General features: G+C 46.7%; 1 protein-coding gene across 1 annotated transcript; it reads right to left on the bottom strand.

The window, feature by feature from the left end:
- Window positions 1-334: 334 nt before the first annotated feature.
- On the bottom strand, window positions 335-16,075 carry LOC142656094 (uncharacterized). The gene is made up of 8 exons (XM_075830965.1): window positions 15,240-16,075; window positions 9,028-9,072; window positions 8,454-8,476; window positions 6,240-6,314; window positions 2,861-2,929; window positions 2,769-2,785; window positions 1,777-2,050; window positions 335-673 (listed from the first exon to the last, which is right to left on the bottom strand). The coding sequence occupies exons 1-8, from the start codon at window positions 15,269-15,271 to the stop codon at window positions 534-536; spliced, it is 675 nt and encodes a 224-aa protein (XP_075687080.1). The 5' UTR covers window positions 15,272-16,075; the 3' UTR covers window positions 335-533.
- Window positions 16,076-26,984: the final 10,909 nt, after the last annotated feature.

Below are 26,984 nucleotides of genomic sequence, written 5' to 3' on the forward strand. Positions count from 1 at the left end.
CACTTACCCCTGCAAGCTGCGAAGGAAGTTCTGACACTTTCTAATGTACTTTGCATTTCAATTCCTCAACATTTTTTAAGATTTCTGCTTTCTGTCAATGAATTGATGGTGAAAACCCATCCTAACTGAGTCCTGCTTACACAGCAGAGGTCGTGTTACAATATATCAGTGTAGAGAATGCTCTGTGTGCTAAAGGCTGATAACTCTTACCTGCACTGATACATTGTAACCAGACCATCAGCTGTGTGAGCAGGACTAGGATATCCAGCTTAGAGAACCACCTCATTCACTATTCTGCTCCAACGTATGTGAGAAAAAGCTTTTCAGATGCAATCGGTTTTTATTTCACTTACAATTTATAAACATTATAATCAACACATCAAAACAACGTGACGTCATGATCCCAGGAAGTGAATTCTGGCTGATAACCGCAGTCCATGAAACGTGTGTAGAAGCCGCGAGCCGCCTGTCCGCACCATCAGGAGGAAACCAATGGCTGGCGCTTCTGTTTCTATTTCCGTCTTACTCTCCGGTTACTTCTTTTCATCTTTAGTGAATAAGAAAACGTTCTCGGCCCATTTCCCTAGGCTGGGCTGAGCGCCCAGGATGACGTTAATCTGCTCGTCACTACTGTCTGTCAGGTCGTCCACCGCCACAATCACATTCTTCTTTCCTGGATTTCGGGGGACAAAATATTCTCATAAAATTATATTTTAATTCTTCTTTTCACGATCGTTTTATTACCAGAACCTTTTACGGTTGTTCTCAAAAATATAGTGAAAAGAAGGAGAATTGGAATGGATCCCACACAAGTGTAGAAACCGGCCTGGATATATCGCTGAGAAGAACGAGATGACGCCATAAGATGGAGACGAAACTCTACTCACCCCATTGAGCATCATATAATAGAAGACAATGGTGTCAATTACAAAGGATGGAGACGTGTTCACACTAAGGTCTACTGTGACCTGTTGGCGTTCATACAATGAAGCTTCTATAGATCCCTCCACGGACATTACCTTCCTTTACCATCTCATGGTGTCATCTCAGTACTCGGAGGATCGCTCGTCGTCCTCCCTTATTTCCAAGTGTATCTACAATTTACTTCCTTTGGACTAGTCCAAGGCAAACAGAAGATGCAAAACTTCTAAACCGGAGCCACTTTGAGAGGGACCACTTACTAGAATACCGGAGGTTTCCCTATACTAGATGATAATAGCCAATCTACAGAGTGCCAAGCCTATCGATGATAAATGATTATATCATGTGGAGAAACAGAGGTTAACATGCTCGCTGACCGCCATGAGTGATGATGAGTGTTGGGTATACTGGAAGCCATGGCCTCTCACATATCACAGGCATAATTAGCCGTAGGCTGTCAGGACATGATGGGAGTTGTAGTTTTGCAACATCTAGTGAGCCACAGGTTGGAGAGCATTGGTCTACTCCATTCCACTCACTGAACATCTTACGATAATTAGGAATGAGAGGAGTCAAATCCATTATTGTGTTGAATAATCAGACAGATGTTTGACCATTGATTGATTAATAATTGGATGTATAATATGGACCCCACCATTTTTCTTTCCGTGTAAGATCAGTAAGGGGGAGCTTTTCTAGAGTAAACGATAGACTGGTTGGATGCAGGAAGTTGACTGATCCTACTAAATACTTGTTGAGTCCCCCCATTCCCGTATTCTATACCTCGGAGGTATCGTCATAAGGACATCACTTTATCAGTCCGTCCGCTCCTGTGACCCCCTCATCTTCTCTTACCTAGTTTCTCATACAGGTATTGTAGCTCCTCGTTATACAGAGAGTCGGTGACATCAGTGATATTGATTCGTCCTCTGTTCTTACTGTGATACAGAATCCCAAATTTGCACCAAGACACGTCCTCCGAGAACTGCTGGAATCCGTTGTTGCGGATATAACAAGGTCGGACGAGCTTTACAATCCTCTGAAAGGGTTCAGACTCCAGCCTCGTTATCAGCCATTGATATTCACTCTCTGCTGACCTCGAAAAAATCCCAACTTTTAACTTTAAACCCTAAAAATAGAAAATCTAATTTGTAATTTATTAAAATCAAACACAGTGAATGTCTATTATTATTACTATGTAAAGGGTGTCTCTAAATGTCTGAGTTGCCCATTCCTTATAGTGGTGAAAAATTCCATTCAGCCATTTCTTGTTTATATCGGTTTTGGGGAAAGTTTATATTTTAATATTGTCACCATTGTGGCTCCCACCGAGGTTGTCACTCATTTCCCCCCAGATTTTGAATACATCAATCCACAACAAGAAAGATTTGCCATTGACGCGTCTGGAAAGTCTTCTGTGATCTGTAATGGCGGCCATATAGGTTGTCACCGAGCCGTCCCATCAGATCCTCTGGGTTTTTATTATTGGAAAAATTATCAGAACTTATCAACCTACCACGAATATGTCCTAGTCACGTCCTATACCTAAATTATTTTATGACCCTACGAATGAAGAAAGACCAAAAGGCTCTCGTTCAGCCCATTATAAGCAGCAGCTCAGATGAAATACTTGGTGACCAATTAGAATCAACCGCAGACCCCATGTAGTAGCTATCGGGGTGCAGGAGTAACATTCACATCCAAACTCTGGAGCCTAAAAGGGGCCGCGGTCTAATCTGCTACATAAGAAGACACAAGTATTATAAATGGCGGCGGTAGGTGGAGGCCCGGGAGCTTCAAGTTTTACATCTTTGGGAGAAAATCTATATGAGAACATCTCCACTTACCTCTTTAGTAGATGCACCTAAAAAAATAGAACAAAATAAGATTTTAATATATTTAACAGAGAACTGGAGTTAAAGTAAGAAAAGATCTTTACTTCTCATTGTCTTTTCCATCTTCTTTATTTTTCCTTCAAATGAACAGATTGTTCCGTCGGTGAAATCACCTACAAGAAATGGAAACGAGAAGATGAAGCCCAAAGTGAGGAGACAAATACACAGGACAGAGGGAGATGAACGGGACTTGTTCTTGGGGGGAAAAAGAGGAAAAGACGCAGACAAGACTTAAATAAGACACAAGACGTAAAATACAAGACACGGACGAGACATAAATAATAAGACACGGACGAGACATAAATACATAAGACACGGACGAGACATAAATAATAAGGCACGGACGAGACATAAATACATAAGACACGGACGAGACATAAATACATAAGACACGGACGAGACATAAATAATAAGACATGGACAAGACATAAATAATAAGACACGGACGAGACATAAATAATAAGACACGGACGAGACATAAATACATAAGACACGGACGAGACATAAATAATAAGGCACGGACGAGACATAAATACATAAGACACGGACGAGACATAAATACATAAGACACGGACGAGACATAAATAATAAGACATGGACAAGACATAAATAATAAGACACGGACGAGACATAAATAATAAGACACGGACGAGACATAATTACACAAGACACGGACGAGACATAAATAATAAGACACGGACGAGACATAAATAATAAGACACGGACGAGACATAAATAATAAGACACGGACGAGACATAAATAATAAGACACGGACGAGACATAAATAATAAGACATGGACAAGACATAAATAATAAGACACGGACGAGACATAAATACACAAGACACGGACGAGACATAAATACACAAGACACGGACGAGACATAAATAATAAGACACGGACGAGACATAAATAATAAGACACGGACGAGACATAAATAATAAGACACGGACGAGACAAAAATACACAAGACACGGACGAGACATAAATACACAAGACACGGACGACACATAAATAATAAGACACATAAATAATAAGACACGGACGAGACATAAATAATAAGACACGGACGAGACATAAATAATAAGACACGGACGAGACAAAAATACACAAGACACGGACGAGACATAAATAATAAGACACGGACGAGACATAAATAATAAGACACGGACGAGACATAATTACACAAGACACGGACGAGACATAAATAATAAGACACGGACGAGACATAAATAATAAGACACGGACGAGACATAAATAATAAGACACGGACGAGACATAAATAATAAGACACGGACGAGACATAAATAATAAGACACGGACGAGGCATAAATAATAAGACACGGACGAGACATAAATAATAAGACACGGACGAGACATAAATAATAAGACACGGACGAGACATAAATAATAAGACACGGACGAGACATAAATAATAAGACACGGACGAGACATAAATAATAAGACACGGACGAGACATAAATAATAAGACACGGACAAGACATAAATACACAAGACACGGACGAGACATAAATAATAAGACACGGACGAGACATAAATACACAAGACACGGACGAGACATAAATAATAAGACACGGACGAGACATAAATAATAAGACACGGACGAGACATAATTACACAAGACACGGACGAGACATAAATAATAAGACACGGACGAGACATAAATAATAAGACACGGACGAGACATAAATAATAAGACACGGACGAGACATAAATAATAAGACACGGACGAGACATAAATAATAAGACACGGACGAGGCATAAATAATAAGACACGGACGAGACATAAATAATAAGACACGGACGAGACATAAATAATAAGACACGGACGAGACATAAATAATAAGACACGGACGAGACATAAATAATAAGACACGGACGAGGCATAAATAATAAGACACGGACGAGACATAAATAATAAGACACGGACGAGACATAAATAATAAGACACGGACGAGACATAAATAATAAGACACGGACGAGACATAAATATACAAGACACGGACGAGACATAAATACACAAGACACGGACGAGACATAAATATATAAGGCATGAGCAAAAGTCAGACTGGACTTATGATTTCCTCTGGTTTCTGTCCAGACAAGCACGTGGCTGTAGATACGTATGAGTGAATGTGACTTGTGCAGCTTCTGTGGCGTTGCGCTCCTTATATTTGTCACCTGTATAAGTGACTGTTGTGAAGATTGCACATTACTTTTATAAGTGTGTGTATGTGTGTGTGTTTGTATGTATGTGTGAGTGTATATGTATGTGTATGTATGTAGTGTGTGTGTATGTATGTGTATTTATGTGTGTGTGTGTGTATATGTTTGTGTATGTATGTAGTGTGTGTGTATGTATGTAGTGTGTGTGTATGTATGTGTATTTATGTGTGTGTATATGTTTGTGTATGTATGTAGTGTGTATGTATGTAGTGTGTGTATGTATGTAGTGTGTATGTATGTATGTAGTGTGTGTATGTATGTATGTATGTATGTATGTAGTGTGTGTGTATGTATGTAGTGTATGTGTGTGTGTATGTATGTAGTATGTGGGTGTGTATGTGTGTGTGTGTATGTATGTGTGTATGTATGTAGTGTGTATGTATGTAGTGTGTGTGTATGTATGTAATGTATGTATGTATGTAGTGTGTGTGTGTGTGTGTGTGTGTGTGTATGTATGTAGTGTGTGTGTGTGTGTGTATGTATGTAGTGTATGTATGTATGTAGTGTGTATGTATGTAGTGTGTGTGTGTGTGTGTGTGTGTGTGTGTATGTATGTAGTGTGTGTGTGTGTATGTATGTAGTGTATGTATGTATGTATGTAGTGTGTATGTATGTAGTGTGTGTGTGTGTGTGTGTGTATATGTAGTGTATGTATGTAGTGTGTATGTATGTAGTGTGTGTGTGTGTGTGTATGTAGTGTATGTATGTATGTAGTGTATGTATGTATGTAGTGTGTATGTATGTAGTGTGTGTGTGTGTGTATGTAGTGTATGTATGTATGTAGTGTATGTATGTATGTAGTGTGTATGTATGTGTGTGTGTATATGTGTATGTATATGACTTTTGTTGCACAGCAGCTTGTGTTTGCTATTGTTATATGCTTAGACTCTGTTCACACCTGTGTTGGCGCCTCTGTGGCAGATTCTGTCATGTTTGGTGGTGGGTGTCCGTTGTGAGATGGATCCGCCACTCAGTAAATTTTGTCTATAATGGAGCAGAAGAATGGAAGTGACACGGCAGGTGTGAACGCAGTCCTATGTAGATACGTCAGCTTTATTATTAACTGTTGTGTAACTTGTTTGACTTTTCTTTGCACCTTTTGAACTGACATTTCCCTCATCTACGCTCCCCTCTCGGTGTGAAGCTTTTATCCAGCGTTCCTCTCATATCACTTACTTGAGGTTGGCTGTGGCTGCTCTTCGACAGTGTCTGGTCTTTGTGGCTCCGTCTTCCACCGTTTGTCGTTGTTTCCTGTGGGGTGATTAGAAACGGGGTAAATAGTGTGGGGGGGGGGGGGGAGTTCGTGCAATACCGGGGGTTGTGTGTCTTTTAGTTACCATCTCTTCATCACTGCTGACAGGGGGGTTGTAAATGAGCGGTACAATTATGTTTTGTTGCCTCCCTCAAATTCTGCCCTTGCCCCTATAACAACAGCCAGAGCCCCCCCCCCCATCGACAACGGAAGAGCGCCCCATAATCAGTGACAGGCGACCCCATAAAAGTGCCCCATCAGTGCTGCAAGACTTTTCTAATAATGAGGGTTAGAGTCCCCCCATAAACATTGGTAAAGTGCCCCCATAAGCAGTGCTAAAATATCATCGGAGTCGCTCAGTATGAATTTGAACAATATTAGGAGTTTTATGCTGGCGACTTCAGATGTTGGGGGGCAGCGTGACCCTAAAACATGCCATGAGACTTCTCCACAATTAAAGTCCAGCAGCTTTTCACCTCTGAGTGACTGCAATAGGAATGAATGACAAATACTGGGGCGGTGGAGTATGACAGGCGCGGCGGTGGAGTACGACAGGCGCGGCGGTGGAGTACGACAGGCGGGGCGGTGGAGTACGACAGGCGGGACGGTGGAGTACGACAGGCGCGGCGGTGGAGTACGACAGGCGGGGCGGTGGAGTACGACAGGCGCGGCGGTGGAGTACGACAGGCGCGGCGGTGGAGTACGACAGGCGCGGCGGTGGAGTACGACAGGCGCGGCGGTGGAGCACGACAGGCGCGGCGGTGGAGCACGACAGGCGCGGCGGTGGAGCACGACAGGCGCGGCGGTGGAGCACGACAGGCGCGGCGGTGGAGCACGACAGGCGCGGCGGTGGAGCACGACAGGCGCGGCGGTGGAGCACGACAGGCGCGGCGGTGGAGCACGACAGGCGCGGCGGTGGAGCATGACAGGCGCGGCGGTGGAGCACGACAGGCGCGGCGGTGGAGCATGACAGGCGCGGCGGTGGAGCATGACAGGCGCGGCGCCATGCTCCGCCGCTCCACCCGGCAGGGACCCGATGCTGCAGTTAGCAGTTACATTGCATCTCACACATTACATTTCCACACACACGTCACATGTCAGCACACAGCCAATCACTGCCTAGTCCAAACTTTTAGTTATACATTTTAAGGTAGTAAGATTTATTTTTTAAAGGGCCAGAGTCCATTCTTCTGTAAATGAAGGTTAAAGAGGATCGGTCGCCTCTCCTGACTTATCTTTATTAGTAGATAATTATAATTCCCATTAAATAACAATTCTGGAACATATTTTCTTAGAACTCTACATTGTGCCGTTCCTCTGTTATTGCTCCTAGAAATGTATGAATAAATTGACAACTGGGTGTTACCATTAGTCAAGGGGGAGTGCCAATATACAGTGTCACTCTGTCACCACTGATTGGACGGTCAGTCTGTGTAGGGACACCCCCCCCCACATTCTAGGAGGAACAACAGAGGAACGGCACAATGCAGAGTCCTAAAAAAGTGTTCCAGAACTGTTATTTCATGGTGAGTAGATGGGGGGGGGGGGGGTCAGGTCCTCTATAATCATTGTACATTGAAGAGTTCTGCAACTTATAATATACCTTGCATTTCAGGTCTTTAATATTTGAAACATCTCTGCTTGCTGTCAGTAAGCCCATCCTAACCAAGTCCTACTCATACAGCTGAGGTGTAGTCACAGTGTGTCAGTGTAGACAATTCTCTGTGCTAAGCACGCATCTCTCTTTCTTGGACTCCAGTCTGATAGCTCTTACTTACACTGATACATTGTAACAAGACCGTCAGCTGTGTGAGCAGGACTAGTGTTTTTAGCTCTAAATATGAACAAGAACCACCCATACAATGACAGCAATCAGAGATTTTGAAATGGTAAGTATAAGGAATACGTTGTTATAAATCTGCAGAACTTTTTACTGTACAATGATGCAGCGCTCCGCACAGGAGACAGGGCAGCGGCGCGTTGCGTTATTTGTCATTGGGGCGATTCACACGGGTGGAGAGTGATGACGTTTTTCCTTCGCTTGCGTCATTTCTGCTGTAATGTGGAGACACCTCACGGCCGCGCAGTTGAACGTTACAGTATTGTCTCGTACTCCGGCAGTGATTCCGGCTTCTTACCAGGTTGTGGCGACCGTCCCTCACTGAAATAAAATACAAACAGGTCAGAAGAACGCGCTGGATGCCCCCACGGCCCTCAATCTCTACCTGTGTGGCCCTCAGCGGGGGAGGGGGCACTTACTGCGCACAATGGAGGAGATTTATTAATAGCGACGGAGGGCGGAGGGATTTACGAGTTGGTCAAAATAGCGCAAACTTATTAAAATGGAAATGAATAAATTAGACGGTTATTGCTGGTGCAGTCTAGGCCATGTGATTGGCTGCTGCCGGCAAGTAACACTGGCATATGTTCATTCTGATTCGCTGAGAGCCCATCCAATGGGATGAGAGGCAGCAGGGGGCATGGCGTAGAAGTGCCATTGGTTATGGTTATATGGTGTCTGCCCCCTGTAGACATGTCCATAATAACAGACAATCAGGAGTCTGGGAAAGCTGAGTGACATCCCCACTAAATGCCGCAACTTAAGAGGATGATTCACAGATTTATTCTTATCATCCTCATCATCATCATCTTCACTGTAAACAGAATATAACAAGATGTAAATTATAACAGAGGTCACAGAAATGTACTTACTCTTCTCCTGATGAACAGCAGCAAAGTGTTTTCAAGGAATTTTGCCTGCCAGAAACACGAGAAAAAAATCATCATCATCATCACCATCATCATCATCAACCATCATAATCTAATAATCAGCATTATCATCAACTAATAATCATCACCACCATCATCTAATCATCATCATCAAATAATAATCATCACCACCATCATCTAATCATCATCATCAAATAATAATCATCACCACCATCATCTAATCATCATCATCAAATAATAATCACCACCACCACCATCATCTAATAATAATCATCACCACCATCATCCTCATCACCAACTAATAATCATCACCACCACCACCATCATCATCATCAATCATCATCTAATAATCACCACCCTCATTAACTACTAATCATCACCACCACCACCATCATCTAATAATAATAATCATCACCACCATCATCATCATCATCTAATAATAATCTTTATCTAATAATCATCATCTAATTAATCATCATCAACTAATAATCATCACCACCACATCATCATCATCTAATAATCATCATCATCATCAACTAATAATCATCACCACCACCATCTTCATCATCTAATAGTCATCATCATCTAATAATCATTACCATCATCATCATCATCATCATCATAATCTAATAAGCATCACCACCACCATCATCATCATCTAATAATAATCATCAACTAATAATCATCACCACCACCATCATCATCATCATCACCATCATCATCACCAACTAATAATCACCACCATCATCATCAATCATCATTAATAATCATCATCAACTACTAATCATCACCACCACCACCATCATCATCATCATCATCATCAACTAATAATCAACCACCATCATCATCTAATAATCTTCATCCAATAATCATCATCATCAACTAATAATCTTCATCCAATAATCATCACCACCATCATCATCTAATAATCACCATGATCATCATCTAATAATAATAATAATCATCAACAACTAATAATCATCACCACCATCATCATCTAATAATAATAATCATCAATAACTAATAATCACCACCACCACCACGATCATCATCTAATAATCATTACCGCCATCATCATCAACTAATAATCATCACCACCATCATCATCTAATCATCACCACCATCATCATCGAATAATCATCACCACCATCTAATTATCATCACCACCATCTAATTATCATCACCACCATCTAATTATCATCACCACCATCATCATCTAATAATCATAATCTAATAATATTAATAATCATCTAATAAAAATAATAATCATCATCATCATCATTATTATCATTATCTAATAATCATCACCACCATCATCATCACCATCATCATCTAATAATAATAATCATCATCATCCCCATCATTATCATCTAATTATCAACAATGTTATAAGAGGAGGGGGCAGTTACTGATATAAGGGCAGGTTATATACCAGCAGGAGGCAGGCAGGACACAATGTTATATGAGGAGGGGGCTGTTACTGATATAAGGGCAGGTTATATACCTGCAGGAGGCAGGCAGGACACAATGTTATATGAGGAGGGGGCTGTTACTGATATAAGGACAGGTTATATACCAGCAGGAGGCCGGCAGGACACAATGTTATATGAGGAGGGGGCTGTTACTGATATAAGGGCAGGTTATATACCAGCAGGAGGCAGGCAGGACACAATGTTATATGAGGAGGGGGCTGTTACTGATATAAGGGCAGGTTATATACCTGCAGGAGGCAGGCAGGACACAATGTTATATGAGGAGGGGGCTGTTACTGATATAAGGGCAGGTTATATACCAGCAGGAGGCAGGCAGGACACAATGTTATATGAGGAGGGGGCTGTTACTGATATAAGGGCAGGTTATATACCTGCAGGAGGCAGGCAGGACACAATGTTATATGAGGAGGGGGCAGTTACTGATATAAGGGCAGGTTATATACCAGCAGGAGGCAGGCAGGACTAGGGTAGTGAAGGAGATATAAGTAAGGTCCTTGGTGGTCTATGGTAGTGAAGGGGATATATGTAAAGTCCCTGGAGGTTTAGGGCAATAAAGGGGATATAAGTAAGGTCCCTGGTGGTCTAGGGTAGTGAAGGGGATATCAGTAAAGTCACTGGTGGTCTAGTGCATTAAAGGATACAAGTAAGGTCCCTGATGGTCTAGGGTAGTGAAGGGGATATAAGTAAGGTCCATGGTGGTCTACGGTAGTTAAGTGGATATAATTAAAGTCCCTGGTGGTTCAGGACAGTAAAGGGGATATAATAAAGTCCATGGTGGTCTAGGGTAGTGAAGGGGTTATATTAAGGTCCCTGGTGGTCTAGGGTAGTTAAGGGGATATAAGTAATGTCCCTGATGGTTTAGGAAAGTGAAGGGGACATAAGTAAGGTCCCTGGTGGTCTACGGCAGTGAAGGGGATATAAGTAAGGTCTCTGGTGGTCTAGGGTAGTGAAGGGGATATCAATAAAGTCACTGGTGGTCTAGTGCAGTAAAGGATACAAGTAAGGTCCCTGATGGTCTAGGGCAGTGAAGGGGATGTAAGTAAGGTCCATGGTGGTCTACGGTAGTGAAGTGTTTATAATTAAAGTCCCTGGTGGTCTAGGGTAGTGAAAGGTATATAAGTAAGGTCCCTGGTGGACTAGGGTAGTGAAGGGATATCAGTAAAGTCCCTGGAGGTTTAGGGCAGTAAAGGAGATATAAGTAAGGTCCCTGGTGGTCTAGGGTAGTGAAGGGGATATAAGTAAGGTCTCTGGTGGTCTAGGGTAGTGAAGGGGATATCAATAAAGTCACTGGTGGTCTAGTGCAGTAAAGGATACAAGTAAGGTCCCTGATGGTCTAGGGTAGTGAAGGGGATGTAAGTAAGGTCCATGGTGGTTTATGCTAGTGAAGTGGATATAATTAAAGTCCCTGGTGGTTCAGGGCAGTAAAGGGGATATAATAAAGTCCCTGGTGGTCTAGGGTAGTGAAAGGTATATAAGTAAGGTCCCTGGTGGTCTAGGGTAGTAAAGGGGATATAAGAAAAGTCCCTGGTGGTCTAGGGTAGTGAAAGGTATATAAGTAAGGTCCCTAGTGGTCTAGGGTAGTAAAGGGGATATAAGAAAAGTCCCTGGTGGTCCAGGGAAGTGAAGGGGTTATATTAAGGTCTCTGGTGGTCTAGGGTAGTTAAGGGGATATAAGTAATGTCCCTGATGGTTTAGGAAAGTGAAGGGGATATAAGTAAAGTCCCTGGTGGTCTAGGGCATTAAAGGGGATATAAGTAAAGTCCTTTGTGGTCTAGAGTATTGAAGGGGATATAAGTAAGGTCCTTAGTGGTCTATGGTAGTGAAGGGTATATTTTTAAAGTCCCTGGTGGTCTAGGGTAATGAAGGGGATATCAGTAAAGTCCCTGGTGGTCTAGTGCAGTGAATAGAATATAAGTAAGGTCCCTGGTGGTCTAGGTTAGTGAAGTGAATATAATTAAAGTCCTTGGTGGTCTAGGGTAGTAAAGAGGATATAATTAAAGTCCTTGGTGGTTCAGAGCAGTAAAGGGGATATAAATAAAGTCCCTGGAAGTCTAGGGTAGTGAAGGAGATATAAGTAAGATCCCTGGTGGTCTAGGGTAGTGAAGGGAATATAAGTAAGGTCCCTGGTGGTCTAGTTTAGTGAAGGGGATATAAGTAAGGTACCTGGTGGTCTAGGGTAGTGAAGGGGATAAATGTAAGGTACCTGGTGGTCTAGGGTAGTGAAGGGGATAAATGTAAGGTCCCTGGTGGTCTAGTGTAGTGAAGGGGACATACACTACCGTTCAAAAGTTTAGGGTCACTTAGAAATGTCCTTATTTTTTAAAGAAAAGCCCAGTTTTTTTCAATGAAGATAACATTACATTAATCAGAAATCCACTCTATACATTGTTAATGTGATAAATGACTATTCCAGCTGCAAACGTCTGGTTTTTAATGCAATATCTACATAGGTGTATAGAGGGCCATTTCCAGCAACCATCACTCCAGTGTTCTAATGGTACATTGTGTTTGCTAGCTGTGTTAGAAGGCTAATGGATGATTAGAAAACACTTGAAAACCCTTGTGCACTTATGTTAGCACCGCTGTAAACAGTTTTGCTGTTTAGAGGAGCTATAAAACTGACCTTCCTTTGAGCTAGTTGAGAATCTGGAGCATTACATTTGTGGGTTCGATTAAACTCTCAAAATGGCTAGAAAAAGAGAGCTTTCATGTGAAACTCGACAGTCTATCCTTGGTCTTAGAAATGAAGGCTATTTTTAATGCGAGAAATTGCCAAGAAACTGAAGATTTCCTACAACGGTGTGTACTACTCCCTTCAGAGGACAGCACACACAAAGGCTCTAACCAGAGTAGAAAGAGAAGTGAGAGGCCCCGCTGCACAACTGAGCAACAAGACAAGTACATTAGAGTCTCTAGTGTGAGAAATAGACGCCTCACAGGTCCTCAACTGGCAGCTTCATTAAATAGTACCCGCAAAACCCCAGTGTCAACGTCTACAGTGAAGAGGCAACTCCGGGATGCTGGCCTTCAGGGCAGAGTGGCAAAGAAAAAGCCATATCTGAGACTGGCTAATAAAAGAAAAAGATTAATATGGGCAAAAGCTCAGACATCGGACAGAGGAAGATTGGAAAAAAGTGTTATGGACGGACGAATGGAAGTTTGAGGTGTTTGGATCACACAGAAGAACATTTGTGAGACGCAGAACAACTGAAAAGATGCTGGAAGGGCGCCGGACGCCATCTGTCAAGCATGGTGGAGGTCATGTGATGGTCTGGGGTAAAGGGGGAGATTTGTACAAGGTAAAAGGGATTTGGAATAAGGAAGGCGATCACTCCGCAACGCCATGCCATACCCTGTGGACAGCGCTTGATTGGAGCCAATTTCATCCTACAACAGGACAATGACCCAAAGCACCTCCAAATGATGCAAGAACTATTTAGGGAAGAAGCCGGCAGCCGGTATTCTATCTGTAATGGAGTGGCCAGCGCAGTCACCAGATCTCACCCCCATAGAGCTGTTGTGGGAGGAGCTTGACCGTATGGTACGCAAGAAGTGCCCATCAAGCCAATCACACTTGTGGGAGGGTTTTCTGGAAGCATGGGGTGAAATGTCTCCCGATGACCTCAGCAAATTAACAGCTAGAATGCCAAAGGTCTGCAATGCTGGAATTGTCTGGGTGACCTCAAACTTTTGAACGGTAGTGTAAGTAAGGTACCTGGTGGTCTAGGGTAGTGAAGGGGATATACGTAAGGTACCTGGTGGTCTAGGGTAGTGAAGCGGATATAATTAAAGTCCCTAGTGGTTTAAGGCAGTAAAGGGGGATATAAGAAAACTTCCTGGTGGTTCAGGGCAGTGAAGGGGATATAAGTAAAGTCCCTGGTGGTCTTGGGTAGTGAAGGGGATATAAGTATGGTCTAGGGTAGTGAAGGGGATACAGTAAGGTCCCTGTTAGTCTAGTTTAGTGAAGGGGCTATAAGTAAGGTCCCTGATGGTCTAGTGTAGTGAAGGGGATATAAGTAAGGTACCTGGTGGTCTAGGGTAGTGAAGGGGATATAATTAAAGTCCCTGGTGGTCTAGGGTAATTAAAGGGTTATACTTAAGGTACCTGCTGGTCTAGGGCAGTGAAGGGGACACTTATTACTCACCTTTCCAGGCTCCTGCTATAGAAGGAGCAAACTTGTTTTGCTAAACAAATTTACAAGGGCGCCGGGCTTATGCACATATGCCTAAAAGTGGGTGTTTCTGGGAGATTTTGTGACCCTTTCTGGCAGATCGGGGGATTTAAATGTAGGGAGGAGGTATAAGGTTGGCCCGCCATAAGATAATCATGTTCAGCTTCTGCTTTCTCCTCTGCATTGATCATAGAGGTAATAGATGTGTACAGGAGAGAAAGAGCACGGAGCAGCCGCATAACAGCCCACATGTAACGATTACCCATCAATTACCCAGCAGTCATTGCACCGATACATTCGCCACTTATTTTACTAGAAGCTGCTTTCTCTCTATATAAGTGGCATAAATATGTGTGAAAATCCAACGTTTTATACTTATTCATATATTGCGCCATTTTTTCTCTATGGACAGCGACGACTTTTTCCTTATTTAAATACAATTTGGCGACAAATTATGCAATGTTTTTGATGAAACATAACGAACATATATGAAGACGCCCCCTCCGGCATCTGATGGATAACGGCCTACCTGTTCACTGGGGATGCTGCGTTACTTGTCATCCTGGAGTCTTGTCTTCTGACCTGCGGTTGCGGTGATTTTCTTGCGCTCTTCCTTTGATTGCTCCACGTCTTGGGGGGTAGCGCTCTCTAATTGCTGCGGTTGCAGTGATTTTCTTGCGCTCTTCCTGTGATTGCTCCACGTCTTGGGGGGCAGCGCTCTCTACTCGCCCCGATTGCAGTGATTTTCTTGCGCTCTTCCTGTGATTGCTCTACGTCTTGGGGGGCAGTGCTCTCTACTCGCTCCGGTTGCGGAGATTTTCTTGCGCTCCTCCTATGATTGCTCTACGTCTTGGGGGGCAGCGCTCTCTACTCGCTCCGGTTGCGGAGATTTTCTTGCGCTCTTCCTGTGATTGCTCTACGTCTTAGGGGGCAGTGCTCTCTACTGGCTCCGGTTGCGGTGATTTTCTTGCGCTCTTCCTTTGATTGCTCCACGTCTTGGGGGGCAGCGCTCTCTACTCGCTCCGGTTGCGGAGATTTTCTTGCGCTCCTATGATTGCTCTACGTCTTGGGGGGCAGCGCTCTCTACTCGCTCCGGTTGCGGTGATTTTCTTGCGCTCTTCCTTTGATTTCTCTACGTCTTGGGGGGCAGCGCTCTCTACTCGCTCCGGTTGCGGTGATTTTCTTGCGCTCTTCCTATGATTGCTCTACGTCTTGGGGGGCAGCGCTCTCTACTCGCTCCGGTTGGGGGATCAGTTCCCTGAAATCTGGTAATTCTTCTCCTTGGTAATTTCCTTTGCAGTAAAAGTTTCTTTCGCTTTCATTTTACCTCTGTCACTCCCTAGTGCTGCCCAGTGTGAACGCAGATGAAACCCTGCTGCACCGCCTTAAAGGGGAAGTACTGCAGTAAGAGCAGAACGGAGAAACTTGATCCTGTGCTCCAGAAAACGAAACGTTCACTTTTGAGGCACTAAATCAAATAGAGAAAGTGCCTGGGACTGTATGTGATAGGGGGATGGAAGGGGGGAAAAAAGTGCGGGAAAAAATCAGGAGCAGGGATTGGTGGGACAAGGGGATAGAGGAGGGGTTAGGAGCAGATAAATAGTTGAGGTCAAGGGCAGTTCACTATCTTACCTGCTGGAGCTGCAAACGTCAGACGTCTGGTCCTGTGAGAGATCTTCCTCTGCGGTCCAGGGCGTTTTCCGGAGTACAGATGGCGGATGAGCTGATGAGGCAGGTGGCACAGCGGGTTGCCACGGAGGGTACAAGCTGGCTGGAGCTGTTCCTGACAGGGGATCGCAGGCAAGAGGTGTTACCTGCGGCGGTCGTCGGTGTCAGCAGCGGTGGAGTCCCGTCGGCAGTTAGAGGTAGGCCGCGCCGGGTTTCTCAGCCTCCTCCCCGTTTGAGCCCCAGTCCACCTTCAGCCACCCAGAGGCGGGCCGGCACCGTTCGCTCTTCAGGAGCGGGACGGAGGCGCCGTCGCCTGCTCTCCCCTTCACCCGGTCCCGACGTCGTGCCACCCACTCCCCTGGCTGGGGGAGCTTCTGCAGTTCTCCCCATCCGGGCTGCAGGCAGTGCAAGGCCGCAAGCAGCCGCAGAAGCCGGGGCCGTGATTAGTGCACCGCTGGTTCTTCTTCCCGGCCCGACAGCTTTTTCCCTCTCACAGCAGGCCGTGGTTGAGAGGGGAGCTGGAGGGGGCGGTCTCAGGAGAGCAGAGACGCAGGCCTCAGGCACCAGCAGGTTAGGTGTGCAGTTGCTGCCACCTGCTGGTGGTTCTGAAAATGACACAGAGCTGGGGAGAGAGCTGGTGAGTGGCCTGTTTTTACCAGGCACAGGCACTGTGAATGAGAGGAGTGCGCTGGGTGGATTGTCGTGCGGTAGCAGTGATCTGTTGCCGTGCAGGCAGTCTGCGGAGCAACGTGATTTGCCAGTTTCTCTTTCGGAGTTTTCTCTTCCAGGTGCGGTGTCGGCGAGACGCAGACGGCGAAGGAGACGGCATGGAAGAGGACATCGTCGTGGTGGTCACGGGCGTCCACGCCATCAGGTTGAGAGACGTCGCCGTTCCCGGAGTAGGAGTGTGTCTTCCAGTACAGCATCTTCTTCGCCGTCCCAGTCGTCGTCGGGAGCTAGTACACCCAGCCGCACGGGAAGGAGATACACGAGGAGTCATCGGCGGGAGCACAGGGATCGTCATTCGTCTTCACTGGTTCCAGTTCCAGAAGTCGCCTCAGCCTGTCCACCTGGTGGGGATCTGTCTGTGGTTCCGGTATCTGGGAGAGTTGATGCACCCTCGGAAGTGACGAGGACGCCCTTCTCCGGTGAGTCTCCATGTGGGAACGCATGGCTACCTAAGGGTGATTTATCTGCTATTGATTTAGTTTCGGCATTAAAAAGCTTGTTGGATGGTTTGGGTACAAAAGGCGGAGCTTCGGTTCCGTTGGTTTTGCCAGGGGGGGCTCAGCCTCCGCCTGAGCGGGCGGCCAGTATGTCTGGCTTGGCATTCCGTGATTCGCTGTTTTGTGGTGTTGCTCCTTTAGGTACTCACCTGTCTGCTGAGATCAAGGACAAGATATGGGCACATGACTTTGTGGATGTTTGGTCCTTGGTGTCGGTCGATCATGTGACGATAGATAAGGAGCGTGTTTTCGAAAGAGGTTCGGAGAAAAAGGTAAAAGTCGCGAAAACTTTTGGCAATTGGCTCCAGGGTTTTTCTACCTTGGCTCATGTCATCTGTCAACGTTTTCCGGAAAAAGGGGCCGAGCTGTTTGTGTATGTAGACACTATATTCAGTGCCCACAAATTGCACGGAGGTGCAGCTTGGTGGAGATATGACGAGGAATTTCGCCGTCGGTTGGCGATGACGCCTGACATTGGTTGGGCGTCGAAGGCGACGGATGTGTGGTTACAGCTAATTTTGGCTCAAAAGCAGGCTCGGCCCTTTCAGGCAGGAGTCGCAGTTTCGGGTTCAGCACCCGGGATTGCGGCGCAGCGCCCAACAGGAGCATGTTGGCTCTACAATGAGGGACATTGCAGGTTCTATTCTTCCTGCAAGTTTCGTCATGAGTGCTCCATCTGCGGGGGTGCCCATTCCGCGCTTCGCTGTTTCCGACGGGCAAAACAACCTTCCAAGGTGGGTCTTGCCGGTGCAGCGGAGAACTCCGGTGAGCGCTCTCGTGATGGAACCGTGGCTCGCCAGGTATCCCAAGAGACAGGAAGCAGACTTGTTAGGTCGGGGCTTCAGTGAAGGTTTTTTCATTCCGCATGTTTTTTCTTCGGTTTTGATGTTGTCAGATAATTTAAAATCGGTGAAGGAAAACATGTGTTTGGCACGGGAAAAAGTGCTGAATGAGGTGTCTTTAGGCAGGATGGCGGGCCCCTTTGGGGAGCCACCTTATACGAATTTACGGGTTTCTCCTCTTGGCTTGGTCCCCAAAAAGGAACCGGGGAAGTTTAGGTTGATTCATCACCTTTCCTTCCCTCGTGGGGATTCGGTCAACGATGGGATTTCCAGAGATGAGGCTGCAGTGTCTTACACGTCTTTTGATGTGGCTGTGCGGTTGGTACGGGAGGCAGGCGTAGGTGCCTTGCTTGCTAAATCGGACATAGAGTCAGCTTTTCGTTTGTTGCCTGTGGATCCTGCCTGTTTCCATTTGTTGGGATGTCGGTTAGATGAGCAGTTTTTTGTAGACATGTGTTTGCCTATGGGTTGTGCCATCTCATGTTACTATTTTGAAGTTTTTGGTTCCTTTCTGGAATGGACGGTTCGTTTCAAGACAGGTATTTCTTCAGCCATTCATTATCTAGACGACTTTTTATTTGTAGGTCCAAGTGATTCAGGAATATGTGGTTATTTGCTGAAAACCTTTCGAGTTTTAATGTCCGAATTTGGTGTCCCGATAGCAGAAGAGAAGACGGTTGGTCCGGCTACGATTTTGTCGTTTCTGGGTATTGAAATTGATACGCAAGAGATGGTTTTCAAATTACCTGACGACAAGCTTGCGCGTCTGCTTTGTACCATTGACGAATTTGTTTTATCAAAAAAGGTTACCCTGAAGCATCTTCAGTCACTGTTAGGGTTGCTGGTTTTTGCTTGCAGGATCGTTCCCATGGGTCGCGTTTTCTCTAGACGCCTATCATTGGCGACTAGGGGTATTTCGCGCTCAAATCATTTCATTCGTGTCACTAGGCAAATGAAAGATGATTTGCGCGTGTGGCAGACTTTTTTGCGATCTTTTAATGGTAGGGCGATTTGTCAGTCGGAGGAGGTTTCCAGTTTTGAGTTACAGCTGTTTACAGATGCTGCTGGCAGTGTCGGTTGCGGTGCGGTTTTTGGAGCGGAGTGGTGTTTTGCACGTTGGCCTGTGGGCTGGAGTAGTATGGGTCTGACATTGAATTTGACACTTTTAGAACTTTTTCCCATTGTGGTTGCAGTGGAGTTGTGGGGTTCAAAGATGTTGAATAGTCGCATACGTTTTTGGACGGACAATATGGCAGTGGTGCAGGCTGTTAACAATTTGTCTTCTGGATCATTGCCGGTTTTGGCGTTACTTAGGCATCTAGTTCTACGTTGCATGCAATGTAACATTTGGTTTCGGGCTACACATGTGCCGGGTGTTGAGAATAAAATCGCAGATGCCTTATCTCGTTTGCAGATGGGGGTCTTTCGGGAGCTTCACCCGGGAGCACGGCTGGAAGGGGAGCGTTGCCCGAATCACTTATGGGCCCTGGTCGAGGGGAACTTGCCCGGCTAGTTCAAGGTTCTGTGGTACCAGGTACATGGCGGAGCCATAATAAGTTTTGGGCGGAGTGGTTGGAATTATCTGGCGGGGTTTTTCCTACAAATGATGAGCGGCATTATGAGGTTACGTTGGAGTATTTGTCTCGGATGCGTACTAATGGTTCTTCGGTGTACACGGTTTCAAAAGGTTTGACTGGTATTGCGTTTATGTTGAAGTTGTGGGGTTGTACTGATGTGACGAAAATGTTTGTTATTAGACAGGCATTGAAGGGGTGGAAGAAGGAGCATATTGTGAAGGATGCTAGGAGGCCTATTACATATGCTTTATTACTAAGGATGCTGATGGTTGTTCCGGCTGTTTGCTTTGATCCTTATGAGTCTGTTTTGCTGTGTACTGCTTTTTCTTTGGCCTTTTTCGCAGCATTGCGGGTGAGCGAATTGGTGTCACCGAGCGCAAAGCGGTTTGGGGGTCTTCTGTTTGCGGATGTTTTATTGGAGGAAAAAGTGGTCCGGGTATGTGTGAGACGGTCCAAGACTGATCAGATGGGCGTTGGTGTTTGGTTGTGTGTGAATTCATTGGGTGGTGAATTCTGTCCAGTTCGTTTGGTGCGTGAGTTTTTGTCTTTTCGAGCTGATGGGGTTCCTTTCTTGGTACATTCTAATTCTTTGCCGCTTACTCGATTTCAATTTGGAGCCGTTCTTAAGTCTTGTTTGGAGCATTTGGGCGTTGATCCTTCTGAGTTTGGGACTCATTCGTTTAGAATAGGGGCAGCCACGGAGGCTAATGCTTTAGGTATGGGGGAGGAAGATATTAAACGTCTGGGTAGGTGGAGTTCAACTTGTTATAGGTCCTATGTGCGTCCGGATCTGGTGTTGTTTTGATTTTCCTTGTCATTTCAGAACGTCGGCCGGAAGTATGGATAGTTGGCCATTCTTTTATTTTCTGGGCAGCTCGTCGGGCTGAATATCGGCCTTTAGGCCTCAGTCTTGGGGTGTCATCGACCGAGGTGCACTGGAAAGGTATCAGAGGGCTGAGGTGGGTTCAGCTGTTGCCGTTAATAGTTGAAGTTAGTTGGGAATGCCGTGGTCCAATTGTGCTCGTTATACATGTTGGGGGAAATGATTTGGGAAATGTTAAATTGTCGGAGCTGTTGTCCCTTATCAAGGCTGATTTAGGTCATTTCAAACAGCTTTTTTCTGATTGTGTGATTGTCTGGTCTGAGGTGATTGCACGAACTCATTGGCGAGGAGCTAGAAGTGCTGTGGCCATCGAGCGGTCAAGACGGCTGTTGAATGTTCGTATTTCCAGGTTTGTTCGTTCCATTGGGGGGGGTAGCAATTCGTCATTTGATGTTGAAAGGTGACAATGGGGACTTATTGTTATCTGACGGCGTTCATTTAAATGACATTGGGATCGACATCATGCTGTCGGGTCTGCAAGATGGAGTGGAGGCTGGTTTGGCATTGTGTGGTGGGGGTGGTCGGAGTACCGCGTAGGTGTTCGCGGTATCCTCCTTGGCGGAGATAGGCTCTGAAGAGTAAAATCCGGAGAAGAACCTACATGCGCGCCGCTTCACAGTGGGCGGCATCACAGGAGATGTGAATAAATTAAGTGGTTACTTCAGGGCCATGTGATACAAAAATGTTTGGTTGTGTTAAATAAAGCTGTGGCCATTCCCACATTCTCCAAGAAACAGGTTTCGTTGCTTTATTGGTTTATTAAATGGGGTAATGATGCATCAGCGACACTTAATATGGGGATAACATTAGTACATGCAGTCACAGGAAAAGCCGTGAACACAACAGACACTGAAATATGAGTGAATGAATCACCTTCTTCTGTCAAGTTGTTTAGCCAGCCAGTTCTTCTAGGAAGGCAGGGTGACAACCATTACAGGAAATATCATCCAGCTTTCCAAGGGTCCTGAATGGCAAAACTGCAGTGATACATTCAGTATCAATGGGTAGCTTAATTTGTGTAGGAAACCTGAGTGAAAGCCTCTAGATGAAATGTGGCCATACTGGTTATCACCCAACTTGTCAAGGTTCTAAACGGCAAATGTGACTAATTATACTTGGATGTTGCTGTATCTGCAATCACAAAACAGCCGGCAGAATTCCGCGGATTATTTCATCCACAATCCCAGGAACAGGCGCAGCTTGTGCAAAATCTAAAAGAAGGTCCCGAACCGTTTATAATCCTAATGTCTTCTTACGGGGCAGAGGGGCTTTTAGGCGACTTCAGACACGAGGGTCCAGATGCTTTAGCTCCATCTGCACCCCCCAGTTGTTCATGAATCTCCCCCCAGTTGCTATTAAAGTCCTGTAGTTGTTGATGAGGCTCCCCCAGTTGTCAGAAACGTAGCTAGGGGTTTAGCACAGGGGGACAAAATAAAAATCTGAGTGGGCCCCAACCAAGTGGGCCCCCCAAGGCATTTTTACAACTGCAGAGGTGCATCTGGCAGGGTCAGGCTTATGTAGCAGTGTAGTGTGCTGTGTTACTCTGTTTCTATAAACTTCCATAGAAGTGAACGGGTGTTACGGAAACCACGCAGAATAATGCCCCACATAGTGCCTCCCCACACAGTATAATGCCCCACATAGTGCCTCCCCACACAGTATAATGCCCCATATAGTGCCTCCCCACACAGTATAATGCCCCACATAGTGCCTCCCCACACAGTATAATGCCCCACATAGTGCCTCCCCACACAGTATAATGCCCCACATAGTGCCTCCCCACACAGTATAATGCCCCATATAGTGCCTCCCCACACAGTATAATGCCCCATATAGTGCCTCCCCACACAGTATAATGCCCCACATAGTGCCTCCCCACACAGTATAATGCCCCACATAGTGCCTCCACACACAGTATAATGCCCCATATAGTGCCTCCCCACACAGTATAATGCCCCATATAGTGCCTCCCCACACAGTATAATGCCCCATATAGTGCCTCCCCACACAGTATAGTGCCCCACATAGTGCCTCCACACACAGTATAATGCCCCACATAGTGCCTCCCCACACAGTATAATGCCCCACATAGTGCCTCCCCACACAGTATAATGCCCCATATAGTGCCTCCCCACACAGTATAATGCCCCATATAGTCGCTGACCACGAACTCCTCCCATCCTTCCGACGCCCTTCTCTCCAGAGATGTCTTTACATGCGGCCATCCTGTTCCACAGTGACCACTAGGGTGCGCTTGCAAGCTCAGTCCAGACTTAAGGAGCCAGAGCACACACATGTGTGAGATTGATCTGATTGCTCCCAGATCACCCTGGACTATAAGAAGGGCTCTGCCCCTCCCTACAGTGCCTGAGCGTGTTTGTATCTAGCCGTGCCTGTCTTGCAAATGGTCCCTTGAGTGTTTTCCAGTTCCAGTATTCCTGTTCCCGTATCCTGTTTCCCGTGCTTCCGTGTTCTTGTGCTATACCGAGTTGGAGTTGTGTTGTGTCGCCTACTACACCCGCTGTGTTTCTCCGGACCTGTTGTCTGTCTGTTTCCAAAGTTTCATCCAAGCCTAAACCATCGCTACTGTCTGAATTGCCACAGGTACCTTTATCCGAACAACAGACATTGACTTTGTACCCTGTTTGACCAGCTGGTATACCGCTATGGCGGTACCGCCCAGTGGGTCCACATACCCACAGATCGTGACAGCAGGGAGGTATCCCCTTGCTCTGCTATCTAATAGCGCCACTGTAGCTCCCTGAAGGAGCGGAATCCCCGTGTGGGGGGGCTGTATGGCACTGTCTACAAGAGGGAGGTGGGGGGGGGGGCTGTATGACACTGTCTACAAGGGGGAGGTGGGGGGGGGGCTGTATGACACTGTCTACAAGGCGGAGAAGGGGTGGGGGGGGGGCTGTATGACACTGTCTACAAGAGGGAGGTGGGTGGGCTGTATGACACTGTCTACAAGGGGGAGGTGGGGGGGGGGGCTGTATGACACTGTCTACAAGGGGGAGGTGGGGGAGGGCTGTATGACACTGTCTACAAGAGGGAGGTGGGGGGGGGCTGTATGACACTGTCTACAAGGGGGAGGTGGGGGGGGCTGTATGACACTGTCTACAAGAGGGAGGTGGGGGGGGGCTGTATGACACTGTCTACAAGGGGGAGGTGGGGGGGGGGGGTGTATGACACTGTCTACAAGGGGGAGGTGGGGGGGGGCTGTATGACACTGTCTACAAGGGGGAGGTGGGGGGGGGCTGTATGACACTGTCTACAAGAGGGAGGTGGGGGGGCTGTATGACACTTTCTACAAGGGGGAGGTGGGGGGCTGTATGACATTGTCTACAAGGGGGAGGTGGGGGGGCTGTATGACACTGTCTACAAGGGGGAGGTGGGGGGGGGCTGTATGACACTGTCTACAAGGGGGAGGTGGGGGGGGGGCTGTATGACACTGTCTACAAGAGGGAGGTGGGGGGGCTGTATGACACTTTCTACAAGGGGGAGGTGGGGGGCTGTATGACATTGTCTACAAGGGGGAGGTGGGGGGCTGTATGACACCTTCTACAAGAGGGAGGTGGGGGGGCTGTATGACACTGTCTACAAGGGGGAGGTGGGGGGGGCTGTATGACACTGTCTACAAGAGGGAGGTGGGGGGGCTGTATGACACTTTCTACAAGGGGGAGGTGGGGGGCTGTATGACATTGTCTACAAGGGGGAGGTGGGGGGCTGTATGACACCTTCTACAAGAGGGAGGTGGGGGGGCTGTATGACACTGTCTACAAGAGGGAGGTGGGGGGGCTGTATGACACTGTCAACATGGGGAGGTGGGGGATTATGACACTGTCTACAGGGAGGCTGTATGGAAAAATCTACAGGGGGGGAGGCTGTGTGCAGCAGCCAGGGGAGGGGGGCATTATACTGTGTGGGGGCCACTAAGCGGACATTATACTGTGTAAGGGTACTACAGGGGGCATAATACTGTGTGGGCACAATTAGAGGACAAAATACTGTGTTCTTGAAGAGGTTGTAATATATTATTAAATATTATTATTATACTGTATGGCGGGCACTAAAGGGACATTATACTGTGGGGGGCAATATACTTTTTTATGGGGCATTTTTTTATGATGGGATTGGAAGATAATTTTGCACAGGGCGCCATCTATCCTAGAGCCGGCCCTGCATGTAACGTCCGCGGTCGTCTCATCCTGCCGACGTCTTCCGCCCTGGAGATGCCAGCACATGTGGCCGTCTTGGCCTACAGTGACCAATAGGGTTCGCGCAAGAGCTAAGTCCCAGCCTTAAAGGTCTAATCAACCCATGATCACCCTGGACTATAAGAAGGGCCCTGCCCCTTCCTTCATTACCTGAGCGTTGTTGTGTTTTCCCGTGTCAGTCTAGCAAATGGTCCATTAGTGTCTTCCAGTTCCCAGTGTTCTCATATCTGCTACCAGTATCCTGTATCCCATGCTACCTTGTTCCTGTGCCTTAAAGAGTTGAAGTCGTGTTGTACCACCAGTCTGTATGCTGTGTTACACCACGCTTGGTGTCTGCCGCCAAGGTCCCATCTGAGCCTAGTGATCGCTACTGTCTGAACCACCACAGGTACCATTGCTTGGACTATAGACTTTACTTGGTACTCTGTTGGCCAGCTGCTTAACGCTACGGCGGTACGGCCCAGTGGGTCCACATACCCACAGATCGTAACAGTACTGTAAATGGTTTGCCAGACACAGGTTCTGTGTCGACGCCCGGGGTTAATCAGCCTTCATCAGCTCCAAGGTCTGCTAGAGTGACGCGATCTGTTACCACTCAAGCTGGCAGGCTGAGGAGAGGGAGAACCTATCACAGCCTGGCCTGACGATTCTGCTCCCACCCTTGGTCTATTTATACCCTCACTTGCAGCATGTTCCTTGCCTGTGATTGTCTGGTTGCCTCACTCTGCGATTCCTGCTATTTACCTGATTGAACGCTGTTACTTTGACCCTGGCTTGACTGACTATTCTCCTGCTCTTATTTTGCTACTACGTACTCTCCTGGTTTGACTCGGCTCGTTCACCACTCCTGTTGCTCACGGTGTTTCCGTGGGCAACTGCCCCTACTTCCCCCTTTGCTTCTGTGCACCCTTGTCTTGTGTTGTCTGTCTTGCACTTATTGAGTGTAGGGACCGTCGCCCAGTTGTACGCCATCACTTAGGACGGGCCATGCAAGTAGGCAGGAAGTTGCGGGAAGATTAGGGCTCACCTGTCCATCCCCCTACCCCGATTCATTACAAGTACGTAGGTGTTTGAATCATTACAAGTCACGAGGACTGAAAACAGCAAAGGATCATGGTCAGAGAATCAAGAGGGGGCAATCTCGTCCTGTTGTAAGGTTTCTGATAATCACCCATAGGGCCATCCATTCATATGAACAGTTTTCACAGTGGAAAACGTATAAAAATCTGTCTTGGGGACCGTTGACCACTATGAGAATAATCCTCTTACTCACAAACTGAAAGAATCGCAGCTAATGAGAGCCACGTAGCGGGCTGCAGATATAGCGGAGTACGGCAGCTTGACGGGGGTTAATTCAGGACAGGAGGGTTATAAAAGGGTTAATGGAGTTTTAAGATCATCATTATTAGCAGAGAAGTGGTGTAATAAGTAGATACTTTAGGAGGTCAGGAAATGGACAAGAGCGAGGTCACAAAGCAGATGTCTGGGTGTAGAGTGAGAGGAGGGGGGGGACTGACGGGGAGAGGGGGTCCGAGGGGGAGGGGAGACCGAGGGGAGGGGGGGACCAAGAGCAAGGGGGGACCGAGGGGGAGGGCGGGACCGAGGGGGAGGAGGACCAAGGGGGAGGGGAGACCGAGGGGGAGGGGGCGACCAAGAGCACGGGGGGACCGAGGGGGAGGGCGGGACCGAGGGGGAGGAGGACCAAGGGGGAGGGGGACCGAGGGGAAGGGGGACCGAGGGCGAGAGGGGTACCGAGGACGACGGGGGACCGGGGCCAAGGGGGGGACTGAAGGTGAGGGGGGACCGAGGGGAAGGGGGAACCGAGGGCGAGGGGGGGACCGAAGGCGAGGGGGGGACCGAG

This window comes from Rhinoderma darwinii, chromosome 6 (assembly GCF_050947455.1).
Source record: "Rhinoderma darwinii isolate aRhiDar2 chromosome 6, aRhiDar2.hap1, whole genome shotgun sequence".
NCBI lineage: Eukaryota > Metazoa > Chordata > Amphibia > Anura > Rhinodermatidae > Rhinoderma > Rhinoderma darwinii.

Coding starts and splice junctions, on each gene's coding strand:
- LOC142656094 (XM_075830965.1), bottom strand. CDS start 15,271: ATGACAAGTAACGCAGCATCCCCAGTGAACAG. Junction 8,477..9,027: donor TGCTGTTCATCAGGAGAAGA/GTAAGTACATTT, acceptor ATTTTATTTCAG/TGAGGGACGGTCGCCACAAC. Junction 2,930..6,239: donor GCAGCCACAGCCAACCTCAA/GTAAGTGATATG, acceptor CATTTCTTGTAG/GTGATTTCACCGACGGAACA.